The 24,845-nt window shown below is 39.3% G+C and overlaps 2 protein-coding genes and 1 long non-coding RNA gene across 7 annotated transcripts; 1 reads left to right on the top strand and 2 right to left on the bottom strand.

The window, feature by feature from the left end:
• Positions 1–599: 599 nt before the first annotated feature.
• On the bottom strand, positions 600–8,977 carry LOC307039258 (NADH-ubiquinone oxidoreductase subunit 8-like). 3 transcript variants are annotated; one of them, XM_079681136.1, is made up of 8 exons: positions 8,734–8,977; positions 7,832–7,887; positions 6,768–6,833; positions 5,539–5,628; positions 4,168–4,276; positions 3,733–3,796; positions 3,444–3,572; positions 600–1,174 (listed from the first exon to the last, which is right to left on the bottom strand). In XM_079681136.1, exons 1-8 carry the CDS (start codon positions 8,946–8,948, stop codon positions 1,043–1,045), a joined length of 861 nt encoding a protein of 286 aa, XP_079537262.1. In that variant the 5' UTR covers positions 8,949–8,977; the 3' UTR covers positions 600–1,042. The 3 variants fall into 3 exon arrangements, with proteins under 3 accessions (XP_079537262.1, XP_079537264.1, XP_079537263.1); XM_079681138.1 differs by lacking the exon at positions 8,734–8,977 and adding an exon at positions 8,544–8,639; XM_079681137.1 differs by lacking the exon at positions 6,768–6,833.
• A 2,435-nt stretch (positions 8,978–11,412) lies between these two features.
• Positions 11,413–16,377, bottom strand: LOC307025162 (uncharacterized protein). 3 transcript variants are annotated; one of them, XM_079659779.1, is made up of 8 exons: positions 14,571–16,371; positions 14,153–14,287; positions 13,797–13,865; positions 13,117–13,211; positions 12,889–13,015; positions 12,663–12,783; positions 12,514–12,584; positions 11,413–12,192 (listed from the first exon to the last, which is right to left on the bottom strand). In XM_079659779.1, exons 2-8 carry the CDS (start codon positions 14,207–14,209, stop codon positions 12,076–12,078), a joined length of 657 nt encoding a protein of 218 aa, XP_079515905.1. In that variant the 5' UTR covers positions 14,210–14,287; positions 14,571–16,371; the 3' UTR covers positions 11,413–12,075. The 3 variants fall into 3 exon arrangements, with proteins under 3 accessions (XP_079515905.1, XP_079515903.1, XP_079515904.1); XM_079659777.1 differs by having other exon boundaries at positions 12,663–13,015; positions 14,571–16,377; XM_079659778.1 differs by having other exon boundaries at positions 12,514–12,783; positions 14,571–16,374.
• A 637-nt stretch (positions 16,378–17,014) lies between these two features.
• Positions 17,015–21,919, top strand: LOC307030660. Its single transcript, XR_013805736.1, has 2 exons — positions 17,015–19,653; positions 20,364–21,919. It is a non-coding gene; the product is annotated as an uncharacterized lncRNA (long non-coding RNA).
• The last annotated feature ends 2,926 nt before the right edge of the window (positions 21,920–24,845 follow it).

Raw genomic sequence — 24,845 nt, 5'->3', positions numbered from 1 at the left:
GCAGATCTCTGAGGCTTCCAGAACTGTTTGAAGCAAGCTGTGAACACAACATTTCATCAACTTGTATTGATATGGTGAACTTGGTTAAGGTTAGCGTTAGTCTGCCATTTGCTGAGAGGGAAAAGTACAGTGACTTTTCAAAGAAAGAGTTCTTTGTCAAAAAAAGCTAAAAAAAACATTCTCCGGATTCTTACCTCGCCATCGAGAAAGTAGAAGCTTGAAAAGATTCCCTTTACCAAAGTCTGTGGGGATATTTTAGGACGATAAATACCTATTTTTGTTCATTCTTCCAAACAAACTTTTATCAAAAATAATTAGTTGTCAAGGTCTTTGAGCCTTTTCTGTAACTTGTACTTTGTAGAGCTAAACTAATTTCATTTACCAATCAGATAACTTTACACTAAGTAACCCCCCTAACATTGACCTTTACACATTGACCTTTGAGACATGAAAGGCTCGGCTGAATGACATAACCCAGCTGGAGGCAGCAGTCACAGTCCCGCTCTCAGAGGAGGGGTCTGATCAGTTTGTAGACCTTTACATGTGGTGGACTGTTGTACATTTATTTTGCAAGGTAAAGAAGAACAATCGACACAATATATGTTTTCCACTTAACTTTATTTTTTTAGTCAGGGTGGAAACAGCCAAAAACCTCTGCACTGACATCCAAGATTATAACACTAACTTGTGTATACTTGTATGGGACATCAGCAGTCTGTTATCAGTGTACAGCACTGACACAGCTCCAGACCTCCACATGAAGGACTGGACCATGCTGAGGTATCACACAGACAGCCATTTTATAATAAATATGCAATCTAAACAATGACATGGTAAAACAAGAGACATATCAAAGTATATTCAACACACAAGGGGCTGGCATGGTGATGTTTGGTGTGAAATAAAAGATGCTCTGCAAACTAGATTCCAACCCTGAGCTCATCCACAGCCGAGTCTGTCTTCTTACGTATATACAGAATGGATGTATGAGTGTGTTATGAAGTGCTAACTATACTGTGTGTGAGTGTGTGGGGGGGGGGTTCTATCGGTAAAGGTAATCAGCTTGTATGTTGGCAGCTATCTCTGCCTCCCACTTGTCTCCGTTGTTGAGGAGCTTCTCCTTGTTGTACAGCAGTTCTTCGTGAGTTTCAGTGGAAAACTCAAAATTAGGACCCTGGAGAAATAGGAGGGAGGGGGGGGGGGGGGGGGGGGGGAGTCAGAGGTCAGAGCAGGAATAAAAGGAAGAGAGGGGGGTCAGAGGCAAGGATGAGGACCATAATTTAAACAGTCATACAATAGCGCTTTTTTACATTGCCTACTAAAAGCTGCTGTTTCGTGTATTGCATGTCAAACAACGAACAGATCCAAACTTATGAATTTCTTTACCTTTACTTTGATAGAAAATGGTAAAAGAAAATATCTGTGTCTTCAGGCTCCAGGGAGAGGACGGAGATCAAGGGGACCTGGTCACTCAATATATGAACACACAAAGCTTATTGTTCTTTTTACATATATTTATCTACTTTAGTTTACCTAATGAATGTTTTTTTTTTCCTTTCTTATCATTTCACTATTGAATTGTATTATCCTTGACGCTTTGGAAATATTGTTCCCCTGACATTCATGCCAATAAAGCTTTTTGAAATGAATTCATTGAGAAAGAGAGAGTGAGAGACTCCTGTCCTAACAACTCTTATTAATCCCCGCACTGGAAAATTATTATTTGTTCTTATTTGGAACCGGGTTTTGCTTCCCAACCCTGGTCCTGTGCTCGCTACATTTCCCGCCCCGCCCTGTATCGGAACCGGAGTTCAGTACCCAACCCTAATTGTCAATTTGGGTCAATTACCCTCCATAGTCTGTCGTTTACCCTCCATAGTCTGTCGTTTACCCTCCACAGTCTGTTGTTCACCTTACCCTCCATAGTCTGTCGTTTACCTTACCCTCCATAGTCTGTCGTTTACCCTCCATAGTCTGTCGTTTACCCTCCATAGTCTGTCGTTTACCTTACCCTCCATAGTCTGTTGTTTACCCTCCATAGTCTGTTGTTTACCCTCCATAGTCTGTTGTTCACCCTCCATAGTCTGTTGTTTACCCTCCATAGTCTGTTGTTTACCTTACCCTCCGTAGTGTGTTGTTTACCCTCCATAGTCTGTTGTTTACCCTCCACAGTCTGTTGTTCACCCTACCTTCAATAGTTTGTTGTTTACCCTCCATAGCTCACCCTCCATAGTCTGTTGTTTACCCTCCATAGTCTGTTGTTTACCCTCCATAGTCTGTTGTTCACCCTTCATAGTCTGTTGTTCACCCTTCATAGTCTGTTGTTCACCCTTCATAGTCTGTTGTTTACCCTCCATACTCTGTTGTTTTGTTTACCCTCCATAGTCTGTTGTTTACCCTCCATAGTCTGTTGTTTACCCTCCATAGTCTGTTGTTTACCCTCCATAGTCTGTTGTTTACCCTCCATAGTCTGTTGTTCTCCCTCCATAGTCTGTTGTTTACCCTCCATAGTCTGTTGTGTTGTTTACCCTCCATAGTCTGTTGTTTACCCTCCATAGTCTGTTGTTTACCCTCCATAGTCTGTTGTTTACCCTCCATAGTCTGTTGTTTTGTTTACCCTCCATAGTCTGTTGTTTACCCTCCATAGTCGGTTGTTTTCCCTCCATAGTCTGTTGTGTTGTTTACCCTCCATAGTCCGTTGTTTTCCCTCCATAGTCGGTTGTTTACCCTCCATAGTCGGTTGTTTACCCTCCATAGTCGGTTGTGTTGTTTACCCTCCATAGTCTGTTGTTTACCCTCCATAGTCTGTTGTTTACCCTCCATAGTCTGTTGTTCTCCCTCCATAGTCTGTTGTTCTCCCTCCATAGTCTGTTGTTTTCCCTGCCCTTTCCTTTGGACATGGCAATAAATTAACTTTAATTTGGAATGGAATCAGCATAAAGAAAAGAAAACCGTGTCAACTGATTGTGATCACTGAGGGGATGTCATGTTACCAGAAGTGTCCGTAGAGACTTGGCTTGGGAATCAGAAGGTCACCGGTTCAAGTTCCAGAAAGACCAAGTGCTACCAAGGTGTCCCTGAGCAAGGCACCATTCCCTACACTGCTCCCCGGGCGCCGTACATAATGGCAGCCCACTGCTCCTAACACTAGGAGGGGTCAAATGCAGAGCCTCTTTTATGTCCCCTCTATGGGACGAATTAAGGTATTCTAATTGATCAATAGCAGTGAAATTCCAAGATTCTCAATACCAAATCAATATCATGCTAATAAACAAAAACAATGACAGTTTAAAGCGTCCTTGGCTTTCGTGAAAGGCGCTATATAAATCTAAGTTATTAATATGATTTAAAAAGGACTTTCCTACTATCATGCAATCTGTAGTCTATTCGTCTAAACATGCTGACACCCTGTGTGTCACACATCGTCAGGATTATACACACACCTCTACGATGGCATCCACGGGACACGCCTCCTGACAGAAGCCGCAGTAGATGCATTTGGTCATGTCGATGTCGTAGCGAGTCGTCCTCCTGCTGCCGTCAGCACGAGTCTCTGCTTCGATGGTGATGGCCTGCACATGCACATGGTCAGACACAAAGAGACGCACTGACAGAGCTATTCTTTGATCTGGGGGAGTGTGTGTGTGTGTGTGTGTGTGTGTGTGTGTGTGTGTGTGTGTGTGTGTGTGTGTGTGTGTGTGTGTGTGTGTGTGTGTGTGTGTGTGTGTGTACCTGTGCAGGGCAAATGGCTTCACACAGCTTGCAGGCGATGCAGCGCTCCTCTCCTGAAGGATACCTGGTGTAACATCATCACAAAGACTTTGTTAAGCTGTTATGGACTGTGCTATGACTCCAAAGACAAATTAAGAAAAATGTCATTCTAAGCTTTGGCCAATATGCTTAACAAATTTAATCCATCTGGTTCCAAAAGTACGTTTTGTGTTGGGAGGTCATTATAAAAGCTAACCGCCCAATGAGCGCAGTGCAGAGGGATACCATTAGCTTTACATTGCACATAGTTCTTTGCTGCTATGCTAATGCCCTGAATGCCGCACATAGCTTTAAGCTAGCAGTTGCGAAACCGGGGGAGGCTATCCCTGCACATGTGGGGAAAGTCAATGTGATGACAATGATCTTGCAATAAAAAAACAAGGGGGTCATCCTCACCTGCGCAGTGCGTGTTCTCCTCTGAAGCGGGGGGACAGGGGCCCTTTCTCAAACGGGTAGTTGATGGTGGCGGGCTCTCTAAACAGGTAGCTCATTGTCATGCCAAGACCTGACATCACAACACAATCAGTCATGTTTGAATGAGAAGAGAACATCCGTCAAACTGACACAGATCACAGGGACAGATAGCATATCTGTGGAAAACAGCTCCATTCGATCACATTAACTGTGTACTAGGCATGGGCGGTATAATTTTTTTCATACCGTCATACCTTGCTGACATCATACCGTGGTATACGGTATATGACGGTATCAGTCCCAATTGAAGGGGTCATTTCTCCCCCAAAAATTTTTTTTACTCACTATATCAACAGCCCCACCAAAAATATTTTCCACCAGCCGCCACTGACGGTATGACTTGGGTCGACTTGAGTGAGGTGGCGTTCGGCGGCAAATAGATGTTTCGAACGGTATATTATATGTTCGGTGTAAAATGCAGCCCGAGCCGGTAGACGCTCGCAAAGTGCCGCGACGTGCGCGCAAGTGCAAAACAAGGGTTGCATACATGACACATTGTGCAAATGGCACATTTTGAGATCGGATACAGGACGTGTTTGTAGATGTCCGACGTTGTTTCCATAGTGAGCTAAGTTAACAATATATCATCATACATAAACATTTTCCGGGAGTAAATACTTGACTTATTGAATAAAGTTTGCTATATTCACTAACTAGTTTGGCAATATTATTCCGTGCATGTGTTAAAAACCTTATTTCCATTTGATTCATTGGATTACTCGCGTGAATGTTTAGCACGTAAATGCTTTCGTTTGTAAAACCGTCCGACCTCGACTACAAAACCATCAACCAGTTGCATAGGATTAAAAAATGTCAACACTCACTCACCCCGTCTTAAACATTCCCAAAGAAGTGCCTCCGTCTCTCGTTGTGCTGGATGAAGTCACTGGCGACGAGTAAACCCAAAATAGTCCCAAACAGGCGCAGAGGCATTTTTCTTTTTTACTAGTTGTCCGAGTTCGGGGCCGGCAAATGCTGCCGCCATCTTGCTCAGCTCAGCTCTGTGCTGAGCTCTGAGAACGGGAAAGACGGACTGCCCTCCCCTGCCCTCTGCTGGCGCGTGCTGTGCATTACAACCAATGTCGTCCCTGTCAAAACTCTGTGTCAGTGTAATAGAATGAAACGCATCTGTGATTTGGCGCACAGTCTGTGACGTTACGGTATTGAAAATCATACCGACGGTATTTCGAAATACCCTGGTATACCGTAATACCGTCATACCGCCCAAGCCTACTGTGTACATGCATTAACCTTCACAGGAGACATTTTTAAATATGACCATGCTGAGCTGACCTCTGAAGAGCTCCGTCCACAGCAGAGTCTGAGCCGCCCGGTCTGTGATGGACTTCATGTCTGTGGGGATGTCTTTGGCATTGACATACTCTGCACACACAAACACAACAGGTGAGCTGCTTATACTGTGTTGGGAGTACGTTCTCCATGCCCATCAGATTGATCAAATAGTTGAAAAATAAACAAATATGACCTTATTTACACAGACATTTAATTTTTGAGAAATTTGACTTAGAACTTGCTTGTTATTATCCTTTTAGATGATGCAATTAAGAAACTGCATATCTCAACTCAATTCACAATACAATACCATTGAAAGATGATCAATTGAAGTATTGCCCTAGTTCCTTCACATTATTCTGGCTCTGAAAGCTTCTCCTTCAGAAACAAATCAGGATGCTACATGCTAAGCTAAGGCAGAGACCAGGTGAAGCAGCTTTATTACGATTTTAAAAATTAACAATCAGCGATGTAACCTTTGCAAGTTGCTGCAATTAGGGTAGTGTGACATGAGCTTATATTCCTAGAACTGCTAGAAATGAGTACATCGGTAGAGATTCTGCAATACCTGTCCTGCAGCAGCTAATCTCGTGTAATCTCAAGATTCATGCTTTCTCTTGCCATATCACAATATGGCCTATCCAGCTGCCTCTCAAGGTGACATGATTTGTGCAGATGGGGGAGGAGAGTGACTTTGTACATTTAGGATAAGGAAGATCTCTGTTTATGATTACCAGCCATTGCAGCTTTTTTGTCTGCTTTTTTAAATGAAAGATGAGAAAAAATCTCATGTATTTTCTTTACTTTTGTTGTACCCCAAAGGACACATGTGTGATTTGTATATATCGCTCCATCTATAACGTCAGAATGGTATTTAATGGTGAACCTTCAAATGTGAAATAATTAAAATGATTGTTCTCAACAACCCTTAAGCTTCTATTTTAAAATAAATTGGTTCTGTTTCGAGTTCTATTTACAAGTAAGGCCCAGACTGAAAATATAAGGATGATAAGTATTAAAGGATACTTTTTACACACACACACACACACACACACACACACACACACACACACACACACACACACACACACACACACACACACACACACACACACACACACACACACACACACACACACACACACACACACACACACACACACACACACACACACACACACACACACACACACACACACACACACACACACACACACACACATACTTACTGAACCCTTCTCTTTGTGAGGACACACCGAAAGACCTCATTAGATTATGGCTGGCCACAAAAGTGCCTGAAAGGAACAATTTTATAATCATTAAGATCTCACTGACGAGACAACTGAAGGATACTACAAAGCTCTCAAGAGCCCTTTCTCATGTCTCTAATTTCCGCCTCCTCGGTCCTCCGGTAGTGACCCGGATTCGATTTCAGTAGATGTCCTTTCATAATGAAGGACATCTAATTTCTCTAAATGCACATCGAAGATGGAGCATGGAGGAGAGTCTCTGGAGGAGCTATCACAGAGGAAACTGATGTATCCTCTGGGGATTTATTTCCGGCAAAAGTGATGTTTAAAAGAGGCGCGACGCACGGCTGGACTGATCTCAACCAATGACAGCTCTGCATGCTAATGATGACAGGAGGCACAGCAACACTCTGTTTGATGGGCAGAACTGTGTTCATGAGAACTTATACTACATTCTGTCCTCATCTGTAGCCTGTTATTGTCTCATTATACCGCACTGTCAATTAATTAAAAGTAAATATGTAAGCCGTCATTAGAGTGCTGCTGTGCCTCCTGTCATCATTAATGGACGTCTCTTTAAAATGACCGCTCAGAGGAGAGGAGTTCTCATTTCTCTAACCGCCTGCTGCTTCCCCTCCTCTCTCCTCGGTTCCCCTCCTTGACTCCTCCGCTTGCATCGCCTGTGGGCGGGACTAAGACACGAGGATAGGAGTCGAGGATAGGAGTCGAGGAGGAGAATTAGTGAAATGAGAAAGGGCTAATGTGTTTTACAACATGTCACTGTGACAGACACAACTTCCAGTCTATGGCCATTTGCTTATAGCAGGCAGATCTATTTTTCAATCTGAAATGGATTATATTATTGACACACCTATATTACTTTAAGACTATACAACTTGAGTTGTGTCATTTCCAAACTATCTCATGTATTTCAGTTATAGTTGGACTATGACCATGCTGGTTGCACTGGTACTGTTTCCTTGGGGGGGGGGGGGGGGGGGGGGGGGGGGGTTAGGGTTAGAGGGGGAGGAAGAGACCCTTACCTGGCCTTGACACAGAGTAAAGTGAACGCAGGGTTGCAGCCATCACGTCTTCAACGCTGAAATCACACACATTACTGATGAGAAACAGTGCAGAAAAAGCATGGAAGCATTATCGTATACTTATATAAATTATATAATATACTTGAAGGAACAGTTTCTACGTGCTAGAGGTTAACAGTGTCTCTCTTCTCCCAGATGTCTGTCAGAATCCAAACAGCGCTAGGTTGATTCTGACAGACACTTAACGGTGACATTGTTCTACATTGGGTTATCATCAGAACCCTAGCTTATGTTAACCGTTACTGAAGCCTTTAGTCCGAAGGATACTCCATCTGTCCTAAACACTCACTCAAAAAGACCCTCATAAATATGTCCTGCTCTGAGCGATGGAGTAACTTTAGCGTTTCTCAGCTGCTAACGTGATAGCATTGTCTTACTTTGTACAAAGTAATATTCTGAGGCACAGAACTCTACATACACTTAAACCGGGAATCATTGACCTCAGCTTACGCTGATGCAAATATTGCTAGCTAACTTACGTAACATGTCCAATGTTTAGCTGATGTTAGTCTACAGTATTTTGCAAAGCACGCACAGAATAACCCAGTGACACCGGGCAGTTAATGCCAGCAGTTTAGTGGGCAATAAGTGGATCAGATGGTGAGTTTAGTCAGACTGTGTGTGTGTTTAGTGAGTGAAGGGTAAAGCTCACCGGTTAGCTAACGTCGACGTAAGAAGCGAGAGCTCAGACTGTCAAGGACTTTTGCTCAAAGGTCGTGTAAGGTGAATGGAGGGTAATTATAATCATTTCAATATAAATAATAAAACATTCATTATTCAATTTTCTTTCAATTCAATTTGAAAGAAATAACATGTATGCATTTTAAGTGGTTTGAACTTACCGAAATGTTGCTATTTGGCCTTCTAAACCAGAACAGCGGACGATTTGCGGAACGGACCGGACCCTGAGTATACAGGAAGTTACCCAACGTAATTCCGTCACTTCCTCTACAGCTTTTCTTCGTTTTGCAGTACTGCCATCTCCTGGAGTTTTTTTAAAGCGCACAGTCCCCGTGAGTCCGGGGGTACATGTTCTTATTATACATCCATGGACCATGGGGGTACAAGTCGCTTAACTTGCATCCCTGCCCCCCTCACTTGCGTCTAGTCCCTCCCGGTGCTCCCACCACTTTAAGAGAGTGGAAGAAAGGAGATGTGTTTTAAGCAGTGTTGTGCAAGTTACTTCCAAAATGTAATATATTACATGTAGGAGCCATTTCCTTAGATTATAGTATTTTATCTTTTTAGAGTGTAACCTGAGATGCTGTGGTGTATATTATTTATTTATTATCTGAGTGCGTTACTCTGCAGGTCGAGATGCTGCAGCATAAAAGGAGAGGTGCTGCAGCCTACTGGTGCAGATGACTGAAGTAAACAGTTTTTAGACCTTGCTGGTTGGGAGCGTCACAGCTTGGTTCTTTATTGTGCTTTATTTTTGCCTTTTTTGGAAATAAACTATCTTACTTTTCAATCGCATAGGACATTTATATATATTTTTTTCTCTCAAACTACAAGCGCCTATTCGTCGGTCAGCCCCACGAGTGAATCACAAACAAAGGACAAAAAACAAATGGATATCGTGGTCACTACGGCAGTCTAAAAACTTGCTTTTGGATAAAAAACCAGAGGAAAAGTTTGTGAAGGAGCAGCGGCATCCAGACAAAGGAAGATACAGAGGGCTTCATGGGAACTTTGAGGGGAGCCAGAAGTTGGAGTACCAAACACCAGTTGAGTAAAGTTGGAACGATATTGGCAGATTCGGATTTCACGGATCAATAAGTCATGAACAAAACGTTGTTCAGACACAAATTACGTCTCCTAAGTACCGTGGTAAGGTTGACAACAAACTACAATCACATGTTGATAAAAAAAAGCCAATATGCGCCGTCCTCCGAGCTGGACACATTCAATTGGTCTCTTTCCGCAGCCGGAGAAGAAACGAGTGCTCAGGGACCGTCTGCAAAGTGCAACTCCGAAAAAAGAGAATACAATAATATTCAATCACTTCACTATTATACAGTATATTTCTACCAAACTCACTACACATATCAATAGTCTCCTGTTTGTCATACTACAGCAGAGAGTTTGGAAGAATATGGTTTTGATTAATTTTGGTGAATATTTATAATGTAAAATCCTCAATAAATATGGCATCATCTTCAATAACGTTACTATTATACAGTATATTTCTCCCAAACTCACTACACACATCAATAGTGTCCTGTTGGTCATACTACAGCAGAGAGTTTGGAAGAATGTGCTTTTGATTAATTTTGGTGAATATTTATAATGTAAAATCCTCAATAAATAGGCTATGGCATCATCTTCAATAACGTTACTATTATACAGTATATTTCTACCAAACTCACTACACACATCAATAGTGTCCTGGTGGTCATACTACAGCAGAGAGTTTGGAAGAATATGGTTTTGATTAATTTTGGTGAATATTTATAATGTAAAATCCTCAATAAATATGGCATCATCTTCAATAACGTTACTATTATACAGTATATTTCTCCCAAACTCACTACACACATCAATAGTGTCCTGTTGGTCATACTACAGCAGAGAGTTTGGGAGAATGTGCTTTTGATTAATTTTGGTGAATATTTATAATGTAAAATCTTCAATAAATATGGCATCATCTTCAATAACGTTACTATTATACAGTATATTTCTCCCAAACTCACTACACACATCAATAGTGTCCTGTTGGTCATACTACAGCAGAGAGTTTGGAAGAATGTGCTTTTGATTAATTTTGGTGAATATTTATAATGTAAAATCTCCAATAAATATGGCATCATCTTCAATAACGTTACTATTATACAGTATATTTCTCCCAAAATCACTACACACATCAATAGTGTCCTGTTGGTCATACTACAGCAGAGAGTTTGGAAGAATGTGCTTTTGATTAATTTTGGTGAATATTTATAATGTAAAATCTTCAATAAATATGGCATCATCTTCAATAACGTTACTATTATACAGTATATTTCTCCCAAACTCACTACACACATCAATAGTGTCCTGGTGGTCATACTACAGCAGAGAGTTTGGAAGAATATGGTTTTGATTAATTTTGGTGAATATTTATAATGTAAAATCCTCAATAAATATGGCATCATCTTCAATAACGTTACTATTATACAGTATATTTCTCCCAAACTCACTACACACATCAATAGTGTCCTGTTGGTCATACTACAGCAGAGAGTTTGGAAGAATGTGCTTTTGATTAATTTTGGTGAATATTTATAATGTAAAATCTTCAATAAATATAATATAATCTTCAATATCTTCACTATTATACAGTGGAGTGCTACCAAACTCACCTCAGACATTAATGGTCTCTAACTTGCTACACTACAAAAGTGTATTTGAAAACGTATTTTAATGGTCGTTATGTTATTTTAAAAATAAAGTGTATTGTTAAGTATAAGTTACTGTCAAACAGGAGACCCCTTAATTTTAACCAGAAGCTATTGAAATTTAACTCAAAAGAAGATCTCCTATTTATTCATAACCATTGCACTGTTTTATTGTTCTTTCATTAATTAACTTACAGACTGAATATATACATGGTATCACCTACATCAAAGCAAGATCCATCAAAAGTAGAACAGTCTTTTAATCATCAATAAACTAGACATCACACACATTGATATATACATATATATGTTACACATTGTATATATAAATTAAGACATGAAACAACTTGTTCATTAGCTATGAAACAGTAAAATAAAGTTAAAATTGAAAAAAAAAACATTTCAGGCTTTTCACCTATCTTACTGTACAATATTAATGAACAAATCTACAATGTAATGTCTGACATGGAAAACATCATGAACATCTGTGACTAATTTAATCTGTAAAGGAAAATATATTTAACATCTTAATTAAGAATATAAAAATTTAAAACTATGGACAGGTGATTATTAATCATTACTTCAGTTGCCCAAAATCTTTAGCAAAGCTTTTTTCTGGATTTTTGTTTGTTTTGTACAAAATTCAGCTTTCATTTTGCCGAATTGAAATCACTGGCTGGGCTGGATTTCCCCCCACATGCCGTTTATAAGCGCACTAGTTCTATTGTGGTAGTTCTAACTACAAGCCTTACCTCCCCAAATCCTGGTACCTCTGGTAAAAGTTACACAAACTCTTACATAGCCTCTTTAGTTAGGGATGATACACAACACACAATACCACGGGGTATCTTTTTTTGGTATTAGTGCAGCAGTCATTCCGAGGCACTGCGTGTGAAACCATCTTCCACAAGTTTCACACTGAATCTACATGGGGATAAATACAAGAAAGATATTAAGAAAATGTCAAGTTTAGGACACTTGTAAAGCAGGCATATTCATTTATATTTTATAGAGATTATACTTTTTTTTTTAATATAAATACTTGTTGTTATTCAGGTTTCTCTGTACTGTGCTAAAACTTTAACAAATTATAAGAAAAACAAAAGGAAACCTGTAATGCATAAAAATATACAAAATGTCATTACTTTTATGTTATTCCTGAAATCTAACTCCAGATGATCTACATATTATCTATTATTCAGATTATCTTCTGGAGTTTCAAAACAATTCATCATTTATTCTCACCCAAACAGCATCAACAGCAGTTGTGGGCAGGTCCTCAATTCCACAGAAGGAACAGAAGTCATCCTTTGAAACTGAAAAAATAACAGGTGTATTACTGTTCAATTTACAGGAAGGGATCCATATATTCATTTCATATTTTTGGCTAATACCTGATCCTTTGAGAATTTCTTCTGCCATGTCTCTTCGTAGATTTTGAAGAGATTGTTTTGATGAGTTGATGTGAAACGTCTGTGGTATTTTCGGAAATTCCTTCACTGTCATCTTGGCCATCTGGACAGATGGTAAAAATAACATGACGTTATGACGTGTGTTTGAATTTCCCTTTAAAATAAAATGCTTTATTATTAATGAACACAACATGTTGCATTGAATCACCTGCATGACAAAGGATCCACAACTGGTGGCATCTTTCTGGAAGGTGTGGGTTATCTTTCCAGGCTGCCATTTAATGCTCACCCAGTCCTCTTTTCCCAGTCTGTTCCGGCGCATCTTGAAATACTCTCTATAGAACAATAGGAACATTTTTTACATTTGCGCTTGCTCTTTGCCTTTACCAAATGTGCGTTTAACCAATGTATTTCCTGTAGTATTATTTTATATTACCCAAATTTGTAACCAGCCTTTCTGGAGTCCTCAACTTCATTTGACCCTTGCAGAGGATCAACCACATAAATGTGGTTTGAAAGGGCATGGAGGTACTGTTTTAAAAAGTAGCATACCGTATAATTAAACCAAACCTTTTTCAATATGTCAGCAGTAACAATAATGTATCAGCTTTTCTTCAAAAATGAAAAACAAAGTTAACTAATAGATTCATATTATTAAAATCCCTTCAACTTTTTAGAAAAGCTATTAAAAGTAATACTAAAATAATAACTACCCATTTTAAATGTGTATATTTAAAGACTTAAAAGTATTGAAATAATTAAAGATGTCAGATCAGATGAAAGAAAGTTGCACAATTTGGGGTCAGAAGACTCAAATCTTTAGTGGAGAAGTAGCGACCACCAATGACAAATGGTTGAATGAGTACTTATTTTGGACTACATTTTATATTGTTTCCCTATGATATAGATGAAGAACTTGAAGAAATTAAAACTAAAAGAAGCATTTTTAAATCAATCATGAGGCAAAGATGCATTTCCAAAATGGGGCTGCATGAGATACACATTTTAGTCTTAACTCTGTCACAGTATATGAGTAATGTATTACAAAAAAATAATGCATGCTGTAAAAAAAACATACATGCTGTAAAAGCAGCTACAGTATAGCTGTATACTCACCACAAACTTCCAGTGCACATTTCTTATATTGACAAATCCAATGGCTCCATCATATAGATCAAATGTGACCTGAAAAAATTAGGGAATATGTAAACACAAGTGTTATTTTCTATAATATACAGGTGCAAAACAATAATTTCATTTACACAGTATTAATTTATTATTTTTCTCAACAGGAACAAGAAAAAAAGGAAAGCTTATATTCTAAATGTATTCGTTAAAAACAACACAAATGGCTCCAAAACCGACATACATGATTATAATAACGCTGGAAGGTGCCTGTAGACACAGTTCAGTCTCCTTTCTCAAGCCTACAATACTAAAGGGATGAAAATACTTTGAACAATCAGTTTTACCTTTTTTAGCTCTTGCCTGGCCATCTGCTCTCGTGTGCCGTGTAGGATTACACCCATGGTGTAGTGATCCAGGTGGTATAGACGGCCAGCATTATCCTTCAGGTTGAGGATGCCTCTAATGTAACATTCTATTACCTTTTGGATAAATTGTAGGGGAAATAATCATACAAAAATGCCAGCTAATATAGAGGCCAAAGTCGGTTTTAATCACATCATTGTCAGATCATTTTAGAATGGATCAATTATGCAAAACCTTTGCTAAAACTGGTCTATCTAAAGATGGACTGGCCTAACAATTTACTTGGATATCATTTTGTGTTGCACAAATTACATACTTTTTGTCAACAATTGAATCATTAACATATGGCTTATGTGAGATGAGCAGTCCGGTACAGCATAAGTTTTAATAAATACTTGCCTCGCCTATGATGAGTTCATCAGGTCTCAAACTCTGAAATTCTCTGTGCCTCAGGGTGAAATTATGCTTCTCTTCAGCATGTCTTACAACAGCCACAACAACTTCAGTTGGTTTGCATGTCCAAAGGGCATCAACCTAAAATGAAATGAACAATGGTATCATAATAACTTCGTACAGCATTTGCCATTAATTCAATTTTAAATACTTTTAATGCACATTATACTTTCCTTACATTTCATTATTTTAGATTTTGTACGTTTTCTATGAAAGATTGCCTCATGCTAAAACGTTTTTAATGCTTTCTTAACATTGTTTTTATAGCTCGAATAATTGCTTACTTGTCAAATTAATTTGTATCTGTTTAAAGCATACATTTTAATATAGAAAAACAATACATCTGTTGCAGGCTTGGATCCTTTACTTGTGGGGTCATTGCTGCTGTTCTTCACATCTGTGCTGCTCTGAATATCTTCGCCAGTGTTCACAGTTAACTTTGCTCTTTTTGGAACTGGAAGAATGTCTGGAGTGGTGTAATATTTGGAGCTGGCAGTGCGAGGCTTTACTCCATCTCTCTTTGCCCAACCTTCCTTGGATTGACTGATGTCTCTTGGTAGCAATGTTTTGAGGAGTAACTGCTCAGATAAGTGATGTGCCATTATGTGTTCTCTGTACCTCCCCTGTAGAGAGCCATACATTTTTCTGATGTATGTCGCTGGCCTCAGTCGTCTCTGCTTTTTTAGAATAGAATGTTTGACTATTCCAAACCATCTCTCCACATGGCAGTTTGTGTCCCTTGTTTTACTTTGGCCAAATGTGTCTTCCTCTGTGTCAGTTGCATATCTTTTCAAATTCCCCAACAGCAGCCCACTCCAAAGGGGAAAAATCCCTAGATAGTTGTCAAAAAGATCATCAACAATGCCAGGGCAAAAGTATGGATTTTCATCCTGTGGGGTTTCGACCTCCTCTTTTTCAAGCTCTCCCTGAACCTCCTCCATGACCTTCCTAAACTCATATGTGAAGGGAGATCTGCCAACAATTGTGTGGGCATTTCTTCTTTCTTCATCAAATTCCTCCTGAGTTAAGGGGCTGTCTCCTAACTTGTTTCCCTCTTCCATGTCGGGAATCCTGCATTCTTTTATGAAGTCTTTCATGGCCTTCAAATGGATCAGGACAGTATTGGAATTGTGCTTTCCAATTAACACAGTGCACAGCGAGCGGAAGATTTTTAGTGCTGTGGTCATTGAAGTAGCATTTTGCAACCTGGCAAATGCAAATGTTGCAAATTCCTTCAAACCCTTGTCTGCAGTTTTTCTCCCAATTGACTGTGCTACAGCTTTCAGCACGTGTGCAGAGCAAATGTGTAGCACTGTCAACATTCGGATTTCCTTCCATGACTTCAGCTTTGAACAGATAGCGAAAGCCCTGTCCAAGTAACTGACAATGCTCTCCTTGTTAAAAGAAAGGAGAACACTTTGGAGCAGGGCCCAGCTGTAGTCTGTTTCTACCTGATGTACTTTTATTTTAGTGTACTGTGACAGTTTGCGGAGGAACTGCATTAGCCAGAATGTGATTGGTGGTATGGAGTGTTCATTTGTCAGCATTTCACAGACTGGGAGGGGAGGTACTTGCTGACCACCTCCAGGAAGAGCCAGGCAGTAATAAAGCACTCTTTTGGTCTGACCTGGAACTTTGGATACAACATTACCTGTAGCATCTAGATATAGGGTCAGCGGTGTCTTCTTTCTCAGGTGTTGCACAACTATGTTTACTCCGGTTTCAGAATACATATGTATTCCAAATGGGTCAACTTGAAAATGCTGTATTTACCCAGGCATCCTGCGATCACTTGAGTCACATTCCTTAATGATAATTTGTGTGAGGTACATCTCCATGAAAACATCCTCATGGATTCTTTTACCTCTTCTTACTTCTGAACGTATCACTTTGAGAACATTTTTGTTCAGACTGCGGGTTATGTTTCCTGAAATCAGTTCAGCAACAGGTGTTTTTTTAAGTTTACTGTAAAATACTTGACTCACTCCTTTATGCAGGGCTCTTGCAATTCTGCCTCTTCTTCTGTTTGCTGCTGGTCGGAATTTTTTCTCATTTGCTTTATGTGCCATTTCCCCTCTTTGCAGCACAGATATTTTAACAAGGGTGTCTTTCACTGGCTCATTTTGGATTTTAAAGAAGAATTTGGCCCTGCAGGAAGGGAATGTACAAACTGCACAGATGTTTAAGTACGGACTTTTAATTTTCCTGCTGTTAGGAGTTTTTATGTGGTGACTCTTGAAGGCAAGTGTACAACAGGGATTTTTCTCTCGAAAACTCTTGTACAACACGTCGGTCCACGGTTGCCTCAGTTTGTTTGAACCCGTCAATGGAACAATCTTTTGCCATTTCTTTCGATTTACTGTTATTCTGAACCTTTCAGATACTACTGGCAACTTCCGCCAATGTGTTTTGATGCCTGTGTTTTTATTGTCATCTTGTGCTCCTCTTTGTAAATTCTGTTCTTCAGTTTCTGCCTCATTGATTTCTATGTCCTCATCTGATAACTGGTCATCTACTTCAAGTCCACTCTGAGAAGACATCCTTTGTTGTTTATCTTCTGCCTCATTGATTTCTATGTCCTCATCTGATAACTGGTCATCTACTTCAAGTCCACTCTGAGAAGACATCCTTTGTTGTTTGTCTTCTGCCTCATTGATTTCTATGTCCTCATCTGATAACTGGTCATCTACTTCAATTCCACTCTGAGAAGACATCCTTTGTTGTTTGTCTTCTGCTTCATTCTTGTCTGTGTCCTCATCTGTTACCTTATTCTGAATCATGCTCAGAGGCAAGTCCTTTGTAAGACAGTCTTCAGAACATGCCCCTCCAACATCTCTCTCGTTTTGATTTACCTCCATTACCTGAACTTCCTTCTGCTCTAATGATTTTTGGCGTTTATAGATCAAATCCCTCAATCCTTTTCGATTGTTGGTCCATACAACCCACAGCCAATGACGGTTTTTCTTATCATCATGACCAAAAAGGATTATAGCGAGTTCCGACCAAATATATGAAGAATGTCCTGTATCTCTTTTGGTAATGTGAACACTCTTCATTGCTCGGACCAAAGCTTCCATTCCACCAGCCATTGCCCATAAGTCCTTCCTCTGGGCCCTGTTTCCTTTTTTAACTCTTCCCATTATTTTTGAATTGCCTCTAACCTAGGAAAAGGAGGACAGGCAAAGCTAAATACTTTTTTCTCAATATAAAAAGAGTCTGAAGTAAACTTTGTTTACGTTGTTGTTTTTTTTGGTTTGCAAAACTACTCATCTGTCATTTTAATATGTGTAATATTACATCACAGGAACAAATAACATTTGTTTGTAGTTTTAATTCAGTAACATTTCAGTTGATCAAATACTAACAAGATGAGCTCAAACGTAATTGTCTAAAAAGGTATATAAACAGGGGTGCACATAACTTTTTTGCCCTGGTTCTCAAAGGAGCACCTGGAGATGTTGCTTGGTGCGCATCCTTAAAATGAAATAAACCGGACCTTTTCAGGGGTACTTCACTTATGAACGAGTGGGGGAGGTGCGCTAGTGAGCACGCAGCAGGGTTACTGTGCGGAGCGCATAAAGCAGACCTTTCACGCGATAGCGAGGGGTAGAGCGAGGGATCCAGATGCCGTGGTGCTCGTGGATGGATTAAAACAATTAAACCTAAATAGCTTGCGAATTATACTTTGGCGGCCGTTAATATACCTGGGTTGGCGGGGGTGCGCATGCGCACCAGTTATGTGCAGCCCTGTATATAAGCATAGCTTAAATGACTGTTAGTAACTTCAATGAAAAGACAATAAAATAAATGAATAACTTACCTGCTACCATCAGATCTCTCCCTACTCTGACTTTGTTCAAGCGTGCATTGTCGTCTCACCTCAAGGTTGAATGTTTTTGTATGACCTGAAGTACTTTATTTATTGTTTAAGGGTTGTTGAGGCTCCATCTTATTTCACCATCTCCTCATGAGATGACCCACCTATTGCCCATTTCTAAGTCTTTATTTCTAAGTCTTTATTGTTATGATTTTGTATATATAGTACAGCTACTCTACTTTACTCTACCCAATGATATGCATTCAATGTAACCGCCTATAATGTATTACCATGTGCTGTATGCTTAGGCTGAATGTTTGTAATTTCTTGGTTATTTCTTCCGATGTATGTGTGTGAATGTTGTTTGTATGTTGTACTTGTTTGTTATTTGTTTTCTTGGGACCCCCTTGAAAACGAGGTGATTCACCTCAAGGGGTTTATCCTAATAAAGAAATTTGAATAACCTTGGAACAGGAGTGGAGGAATGTTTTCAAAGAAGTCCCAGCGCATTAAGTACCGAAAGTGTTATATTTAGGCCAAATGTGTCGTCTGTGTCAGTAGCATACATTTTCAAAAATGTCTATCCTCATAGTTTGCTGTAAGCACTGAAAATCGGCATGATCCATGCATGCTTCATTGAAACTTGCAAGTGATTGGCTGGAGGCTTGATTGCTCTATATGCATCCTTCATTTGATTGGTTTAAACTTTTCACCCTTTTGCCATGGACCAATTTTTTTTCTTTTTAGGTGTGGCAGCTGATCTTTAGGGGAAATAAAAAGTAAAGTATATTATTGTCAGGGCCGCCCCTCCCTACAGGCCAATCACGCAGGCTGCATGGGGCCCCGCCTTGCCGAGGGGGCCCCGCCCAGAGGGCCTCAGCTCTCCGCGTTTTCCGCGCAGTTCAGCCGCGAGGTTCCGCTGCTCCGCTCCGCGGCACCGCTCCACTAGCACCCCCCCCCCCCCCCCCTCCCACCCCGACACCCGACACACAAGGTGAAAATGGGAGCAAGTCGGCAACTGTGCGCACCACCCCAGCTGACGCGCGGACGCGCGGGTGACAGGGGAGCCTGTCTGTAACCCGACACCGTTGCAATTAATCGCCATCATCATTGCAGCAGGTGAAGAGATGTCGGCAAAAAGACGGTATGATTCCGGCGCAAGCAAGAGGAAAAAAAAAACTAAACATGAAGAGACTAGAGCATCACTCGAAGGTGGGTTATTTCCAAACTTGCTAATGTTGTATTATGAGTCAAATTTCAAACTTTTGCCATATTAAACACATCAGCTGCAATTCACGACATGAAGAAGGCAGTCTCTGCATAGCAGGCTAATGGAGATGCAGTTATTTCCAGCATTCTTTATTTACCATTCATTCAAGTATGTGATGCCTTTTATCTGCTAATGTACAGGAGGAAGAGTGATACACTGTCTACTTGGCTTACATAACAGTTAAAGTTTACAGCCTGAAAAACATGGAGCATTTTTCCCCTTTTATTTTATTTTTATGTCAATTTGCACATTTCATGGTGATGCTCAGCCCCTCCCCTTAATTCCTAACTGTCATCATCATGTCAACCACAACACAGATAAATACTGATAGAAATGTGTTTGTAGCTGTGTAGTTGTTGATACATTGCTACATTTGAATACAGATTTAAGAAATATCAGTTTTTGAGCATGTAATAAGCATGTTTTGTCTTGACTATATTAAAACGATATTATAATAATATAGTATTTATATTATTGAATTGATTAGGATTAGGATTATTATTAGTAGTAGTAGAAGTAGTTCATTTGCATTAAATATATTTTAATCTTTTTGAGGCTAGTATTTTCACTATATTCATTCTGTAGTGCACTATTAAGATCAAAACATATCTTAAGTCTGCTTGAATGATGGATTTATTGTCTGCATTTCCAGGGTCATTGCTGAAATTTATGAAAAAGGGAGGCACAAAGGAAGCACCCAGTACCCCACCATCAACCAGCATCACCTCAGACCCAGCAGCAACCAACACTCCGCCAGGCCCATTAACCAGCGGCTCTGATACAGACCCAGCAGCAACCAACACTCCGCCAGGCCCATTAACCAGCGGCTCTGATACAGACCCAGCAGCAACCAACACTCCGCCAGGCCCGTCATCCAGCGGCTCAGGTACAGACCCAGTAGCACCCACCAATACTCTGCCAGGCCCGTCAACCAGCGGCTCAACAGTTGCAGACGCAGCAGCACCCAGCACATTACAAGATCCATCAATCAGTGAGGTATCAAGCACTGTCACTAGTGCACAACCAGTTGATCCCCAAAGCTGCCACTACCAAAATCTGCTCTGGAGATGTTGTCATTTCTCCATGAAAAAGAGTTACAGGAACTGTACCCAAATCTTTGGATTGCCCTCCGCATTGCAGTAACTCTTCCTGTTACAGTTGCGTCTGCTGAGAGAAGCTTTTAAAACTCAAGCTTATGAAGACATACCTCCGGTTGTCAATGGCACAAGAACGCTTAGGTGGCCTGGCTATCATAAGCATCAACGCACAGTTGGCACAGCAGCTGTCATACGATGACCTTGTTGATGACTTTGCATCCAGGAAATGCAGACGTGTTCACTTGTAAATGCATACTGAAAGACATACATGCACATTGACCTGACTGTATACATATGTTACTGTGTTGTTAATGATACAATTTTTTTTCCAAACTACTTGGTGTCCCAACATTTTTTTTTTGGGGGGGGGGGGGCCCATCACACAATCTCGCTTGGGGCCTCAAGTTGGCCAGGGGCGGCCCTGATTATTGTGTACATCATCTGCACCTGAAGATGTTTTCACGATTCGGCTTCATTTCTAGTCCTAAATCCTAGTCCTAATTTCTTGCACTGCACTAAGAAGTACTTGCACTAATGTCCAAATCATGTTTCTTGTTGATTGTGTTTTTTGTATATATTTATTACTTACTTTTATACCCTTGTTTAGCTAGAACTTTCTTAACCCTTGTGCCCTCCTTGGGCATTTTTTTACATTTTTCCTGACTTTTTTTTTGGATTTGGTGATCATTTCAGCTGTGTTACAGCTTTTGGCATGGATTTTTGCAAGAAGTCTTCTTTTGAGTAACATTTTTGAAATCCAATGTCGTTTACTCTTACATGTTTTGTATACTCTCGTGATGCATTTTGCACCCTCTGGACCCCTTCCTGGCAAAAATGTACACGCCCATAAAAACTGCAATTAAATTATCATACATCAACATTCAATAATTTTCAGGATTTTAACCCTTTAAACGCCTGTTTCATTATTTGAATTATTTCATTTCTCTCAAAAATGCCTCATTGACTTCCATTCAAACCACATTTTTTGATCTCACTGCCATTGCAATATAAAACCATGCATTTTGTAATGTCAGCATTTCATTTAGAAGAAAAGTAGTGATATTTGATATTTCTACTCTATTCCAACAGATTAAACCATTTTCCCACTGTAGTCCGATGCATGAAATTCTTACATTTTTGCCAGTTATATTATGGAACCGTGTGACTAACAGGGGGCCCCGAGAGTGGTGTGTGTGTGTATGTATGTATGTATGTATGTGTGTGTGTGTGTGTGTGTGTGTGTGTGTGTGTGTGTGTGTGTGTGTGTGTGTGTGTGTGTGTGTCATTTCCAGCAGCAGACCAGCAGGTCCTGCAGCATGTGACCTGGTGCTCTCTCAGGTGATAGAACAACTATTTTTTAGGCCTGTGCACAACCAGCACACACCTCTCCTCCCTCTCCCTGTGTGTCTGTGTGTCTGTGAGAATCTGTAAGCATGCACGGATCATTTCATGGGTAAAAAAAGGCCATCTTTTGAGGGATGTGTTTGATGTGTCTTTGAAGAGCTGCTTGATTACAACTGTTAGTGTGTTTATGCACCTGGCTGCCAAATAGAAACATGCAGTTTGACCAAGGGCTTATTTCATTAGTGAGCAGAGAAGGAGAAAGACCTGGAGCAAAGAGAATAGGAACTAAAATGAAGAAGCATGTCAGTGCAGAAGAGACTTCAGAAATAATCTTGTAGCCTTCTTCTGCCAGCGAGCTTCAGGACTCATCTGAAGAAGACACAAGGTTCGAGGGGGGTCTGACACAGAATGCTCTCTGGTGTCCAGCATTTCATCAACTCTCTGCTGTAGTATGACCACCAGAAGACTATTGATGTGTGTAGTGAGTTTGGTAGAAATATAGTGTATAATAGTAACGTTATTGAAGATGATGCCATATTTATTGAAGATTTTACATTATAAATATTCACCAAAATTAATCAAAAGAACATTCTTCCAAACTCTCTGCTGTAGTATGACCAACAGGACACTATTGATGTGTGTAGTGAGTTTGGTAGAAATATACTGTATAATAGTAACGTTATTGAAGATGATGCCATATTTATTGAATATTTTACATTATAATTATTCACCAAAATTAATCAAAAGAACATTCTTCCAAACTCTCTGCTGTAGTATGACCAACAGGACACTATTGATGTGTGTAGTGAGTTTGGTAGAAATATACTGTATAATAGTAACGTTATTGAAGATGATGCCATATTTATTGAATATTTTACATTATAATTATTCACCAAAATTAATCAAAAGCACATTCTTCCAAACTCTCTGCTGTAGTATGACCAACAGGACACTATTGATGTGTGTAGTGAGTTTGGTAGAAATATACTGTATAATAGTAACGTTATTGAAGATGATGCCATATTTATTGAAGATTTTACATTATAAATATTCACCAAAATTAATCAAAACCATATTCTTCCAAACTCTCTGCTGTAGTATGACCACCAGGAGACTATTGATGTGTGTAGTGAGTTTGGGAGAAATATACTGTATAATAGTAACGTTATTGAAGATGATGCCATATTTATTGAATATTTTACATTATAATTATTCACCAAAATTAATCAAAAGCACATTCTTCCAAACTCTCTGCTGTAGTATGACCAACAGGACACTACTGATATGTGTAGTGAGTTTGGGAGAAATATACTGTACACTAGTAACGTTATTGAAGATGATGCCATATTTATTGAAGATTTTACATTATAAATATTCACCTAAATTAATCAAAACCATATTCTTCCAAACTCTCTGCTGTAGTATGACCACCAGGAGACTATTGATGTGTGTAGTGAGTTTGGTAGAAATATACTGTATAATAGTAACGTTATTGAAGATGATGCCATATTTATTGAATATTTTACATTATAATTATTCACCAAAATTAATCAAAAGAACATTCTTCCAAACTCTCTGCTGTAGTATGACCAACAGGACACTATTGATGTGTGTAGTGAGTTTGGTAGAAATATACTGTATAATAGTAACGTTATTGAAGATGATGCCATATTTATTGAATATTTTACATTATAATTATTCACCAAAATTAATCAAAAGCACATTCTTCCAAACTCTCTGCTGTAGTATGACCAACAGGACACTATTGATGTGTGTAGTGAGTTTGGTAGAAATATACTGTATAATAGTAACGTTATTGAAGATGATGCCATATTTATTGAAGATTTTACATTATAAATATTCACCAAAATTAATCAAAACCATATTCTTCCAAACTCTCTGCTGTAGTATGACCACCAGGAGACTATTGATGTGTGTAGTGAGTTTGGGAGAAATATACTGTATAATAGTAACGTTATTGAAGATGATGCCATATTTATTGAATATTTTACATTATAATTATTCACCAAAATTAATCAAAAGCACATTCTTCCAAACTCTCTGCTGTAGTATGACCAACAGGACACTACTGATATGTGTAGTGAGTTTGGGAGAAATATACTGTACACTAGTAACGTTATTGAAGATGATGCCATATTTATTGAAGATTTTACATTATAAATATTCACCAAAATTAATCAAAACCATATTCTTCCAAACTCTCTGCTGTAGTATGACCACCAGGAGACTATTGATGTGTGTAGTGAGTTTGGGAGAAATATACTGTATAATAGTAACGTTATTGAAGATGATGCCATATTTATTGAAGATTTTACATGATAATTATTCACCAAAATTAATCAAAAGCACATTCTTCCAAACTCTCTGCTGTAGTATGACCAACAGGACACTATTGATATGTGTAGTGAGTTTGGGAGAAATATACTGTACACTAGGAACGTTATTGAAGATGATGCCATATTTATTGAAGATTTTACATTATAAATATTCACCTAAATTAATCAAAACCATATTCTTCCAAACTCTCTGATGTAGTATGACCACTAGGAGACTATTGATGTGTGTAGTGAGTTTGGTAGAAATATACTGTACACTAGTAACGTTATTGAATATTATTGTATTCTCTTTTTTCGGAGTTGCACTTTGCAGACGGTCCCTGAGCACTCGTTTCT

Source organism: Notothenia rossii (genome assembly GCF_949606895.1).
Source record: "Notothenia rossii genome assembly, chromosome: 1".
NCBI lineage: Eukaryota > Metazoa > Chordata > Actinopteri > Perciformes > Nototheniidae > Notothenia > Notothenia rossii.
This window is presented reverse-complemented; position numbering and strand designations above follow the sequence as displayed.

What these genes read in the sequence shown, in the direction of transcription:
- LOC307039258 (XM_079681136.1), bottom strand. Translation starts at nt 8,948, where the DNA reads ATGGTCCATGGATGTATAATAAGAACATGTACCCCCGGACTCACGGGG. An exon ending in GTGGACGGAGCTCTTCAGAG is followed by an intron (nt 4,277 to 5,538) that starts GTCAGCTCAGCA and finishes TTGTGATGTCAG; the next exon opens with GTCTTGGCATGACAATGAGC. An exon ending in AAGCCATTTGCCCTGCACAG is followed by an intron (nt 3,573 to 3,732) that starts GTACACACACAC and finishes GTGCATGTGCAG; the next exon opens with GCCATCACCATCGAAGCAGA.
- LOC307025162 (XM_079659777.1), bottom strand. Translation starts at nt 14,209, where the DNA reads ATGGGTGTAATCCTACACGGCACACGAGAGCAGATGGCCAGGCAAGAG. An exon ending in CCAGGCAAGAGCTAAAAAAG is followed by an intron (nt 13,866 to 14,152) that starts GTAAAACTGATT and finishes TAATTTTTTCAG; the next exon opens with GTCACATTTGATCTATATGA. An exon ending in ATGTGCACTGGAAGTTTGTG is followed by an intron (nt 13,212 to 13,796) that starts GTGAGTATACAG and finishes TTTTTAAAACAG; the next exon opens with TACCTCCATGCCCTTTCAAA.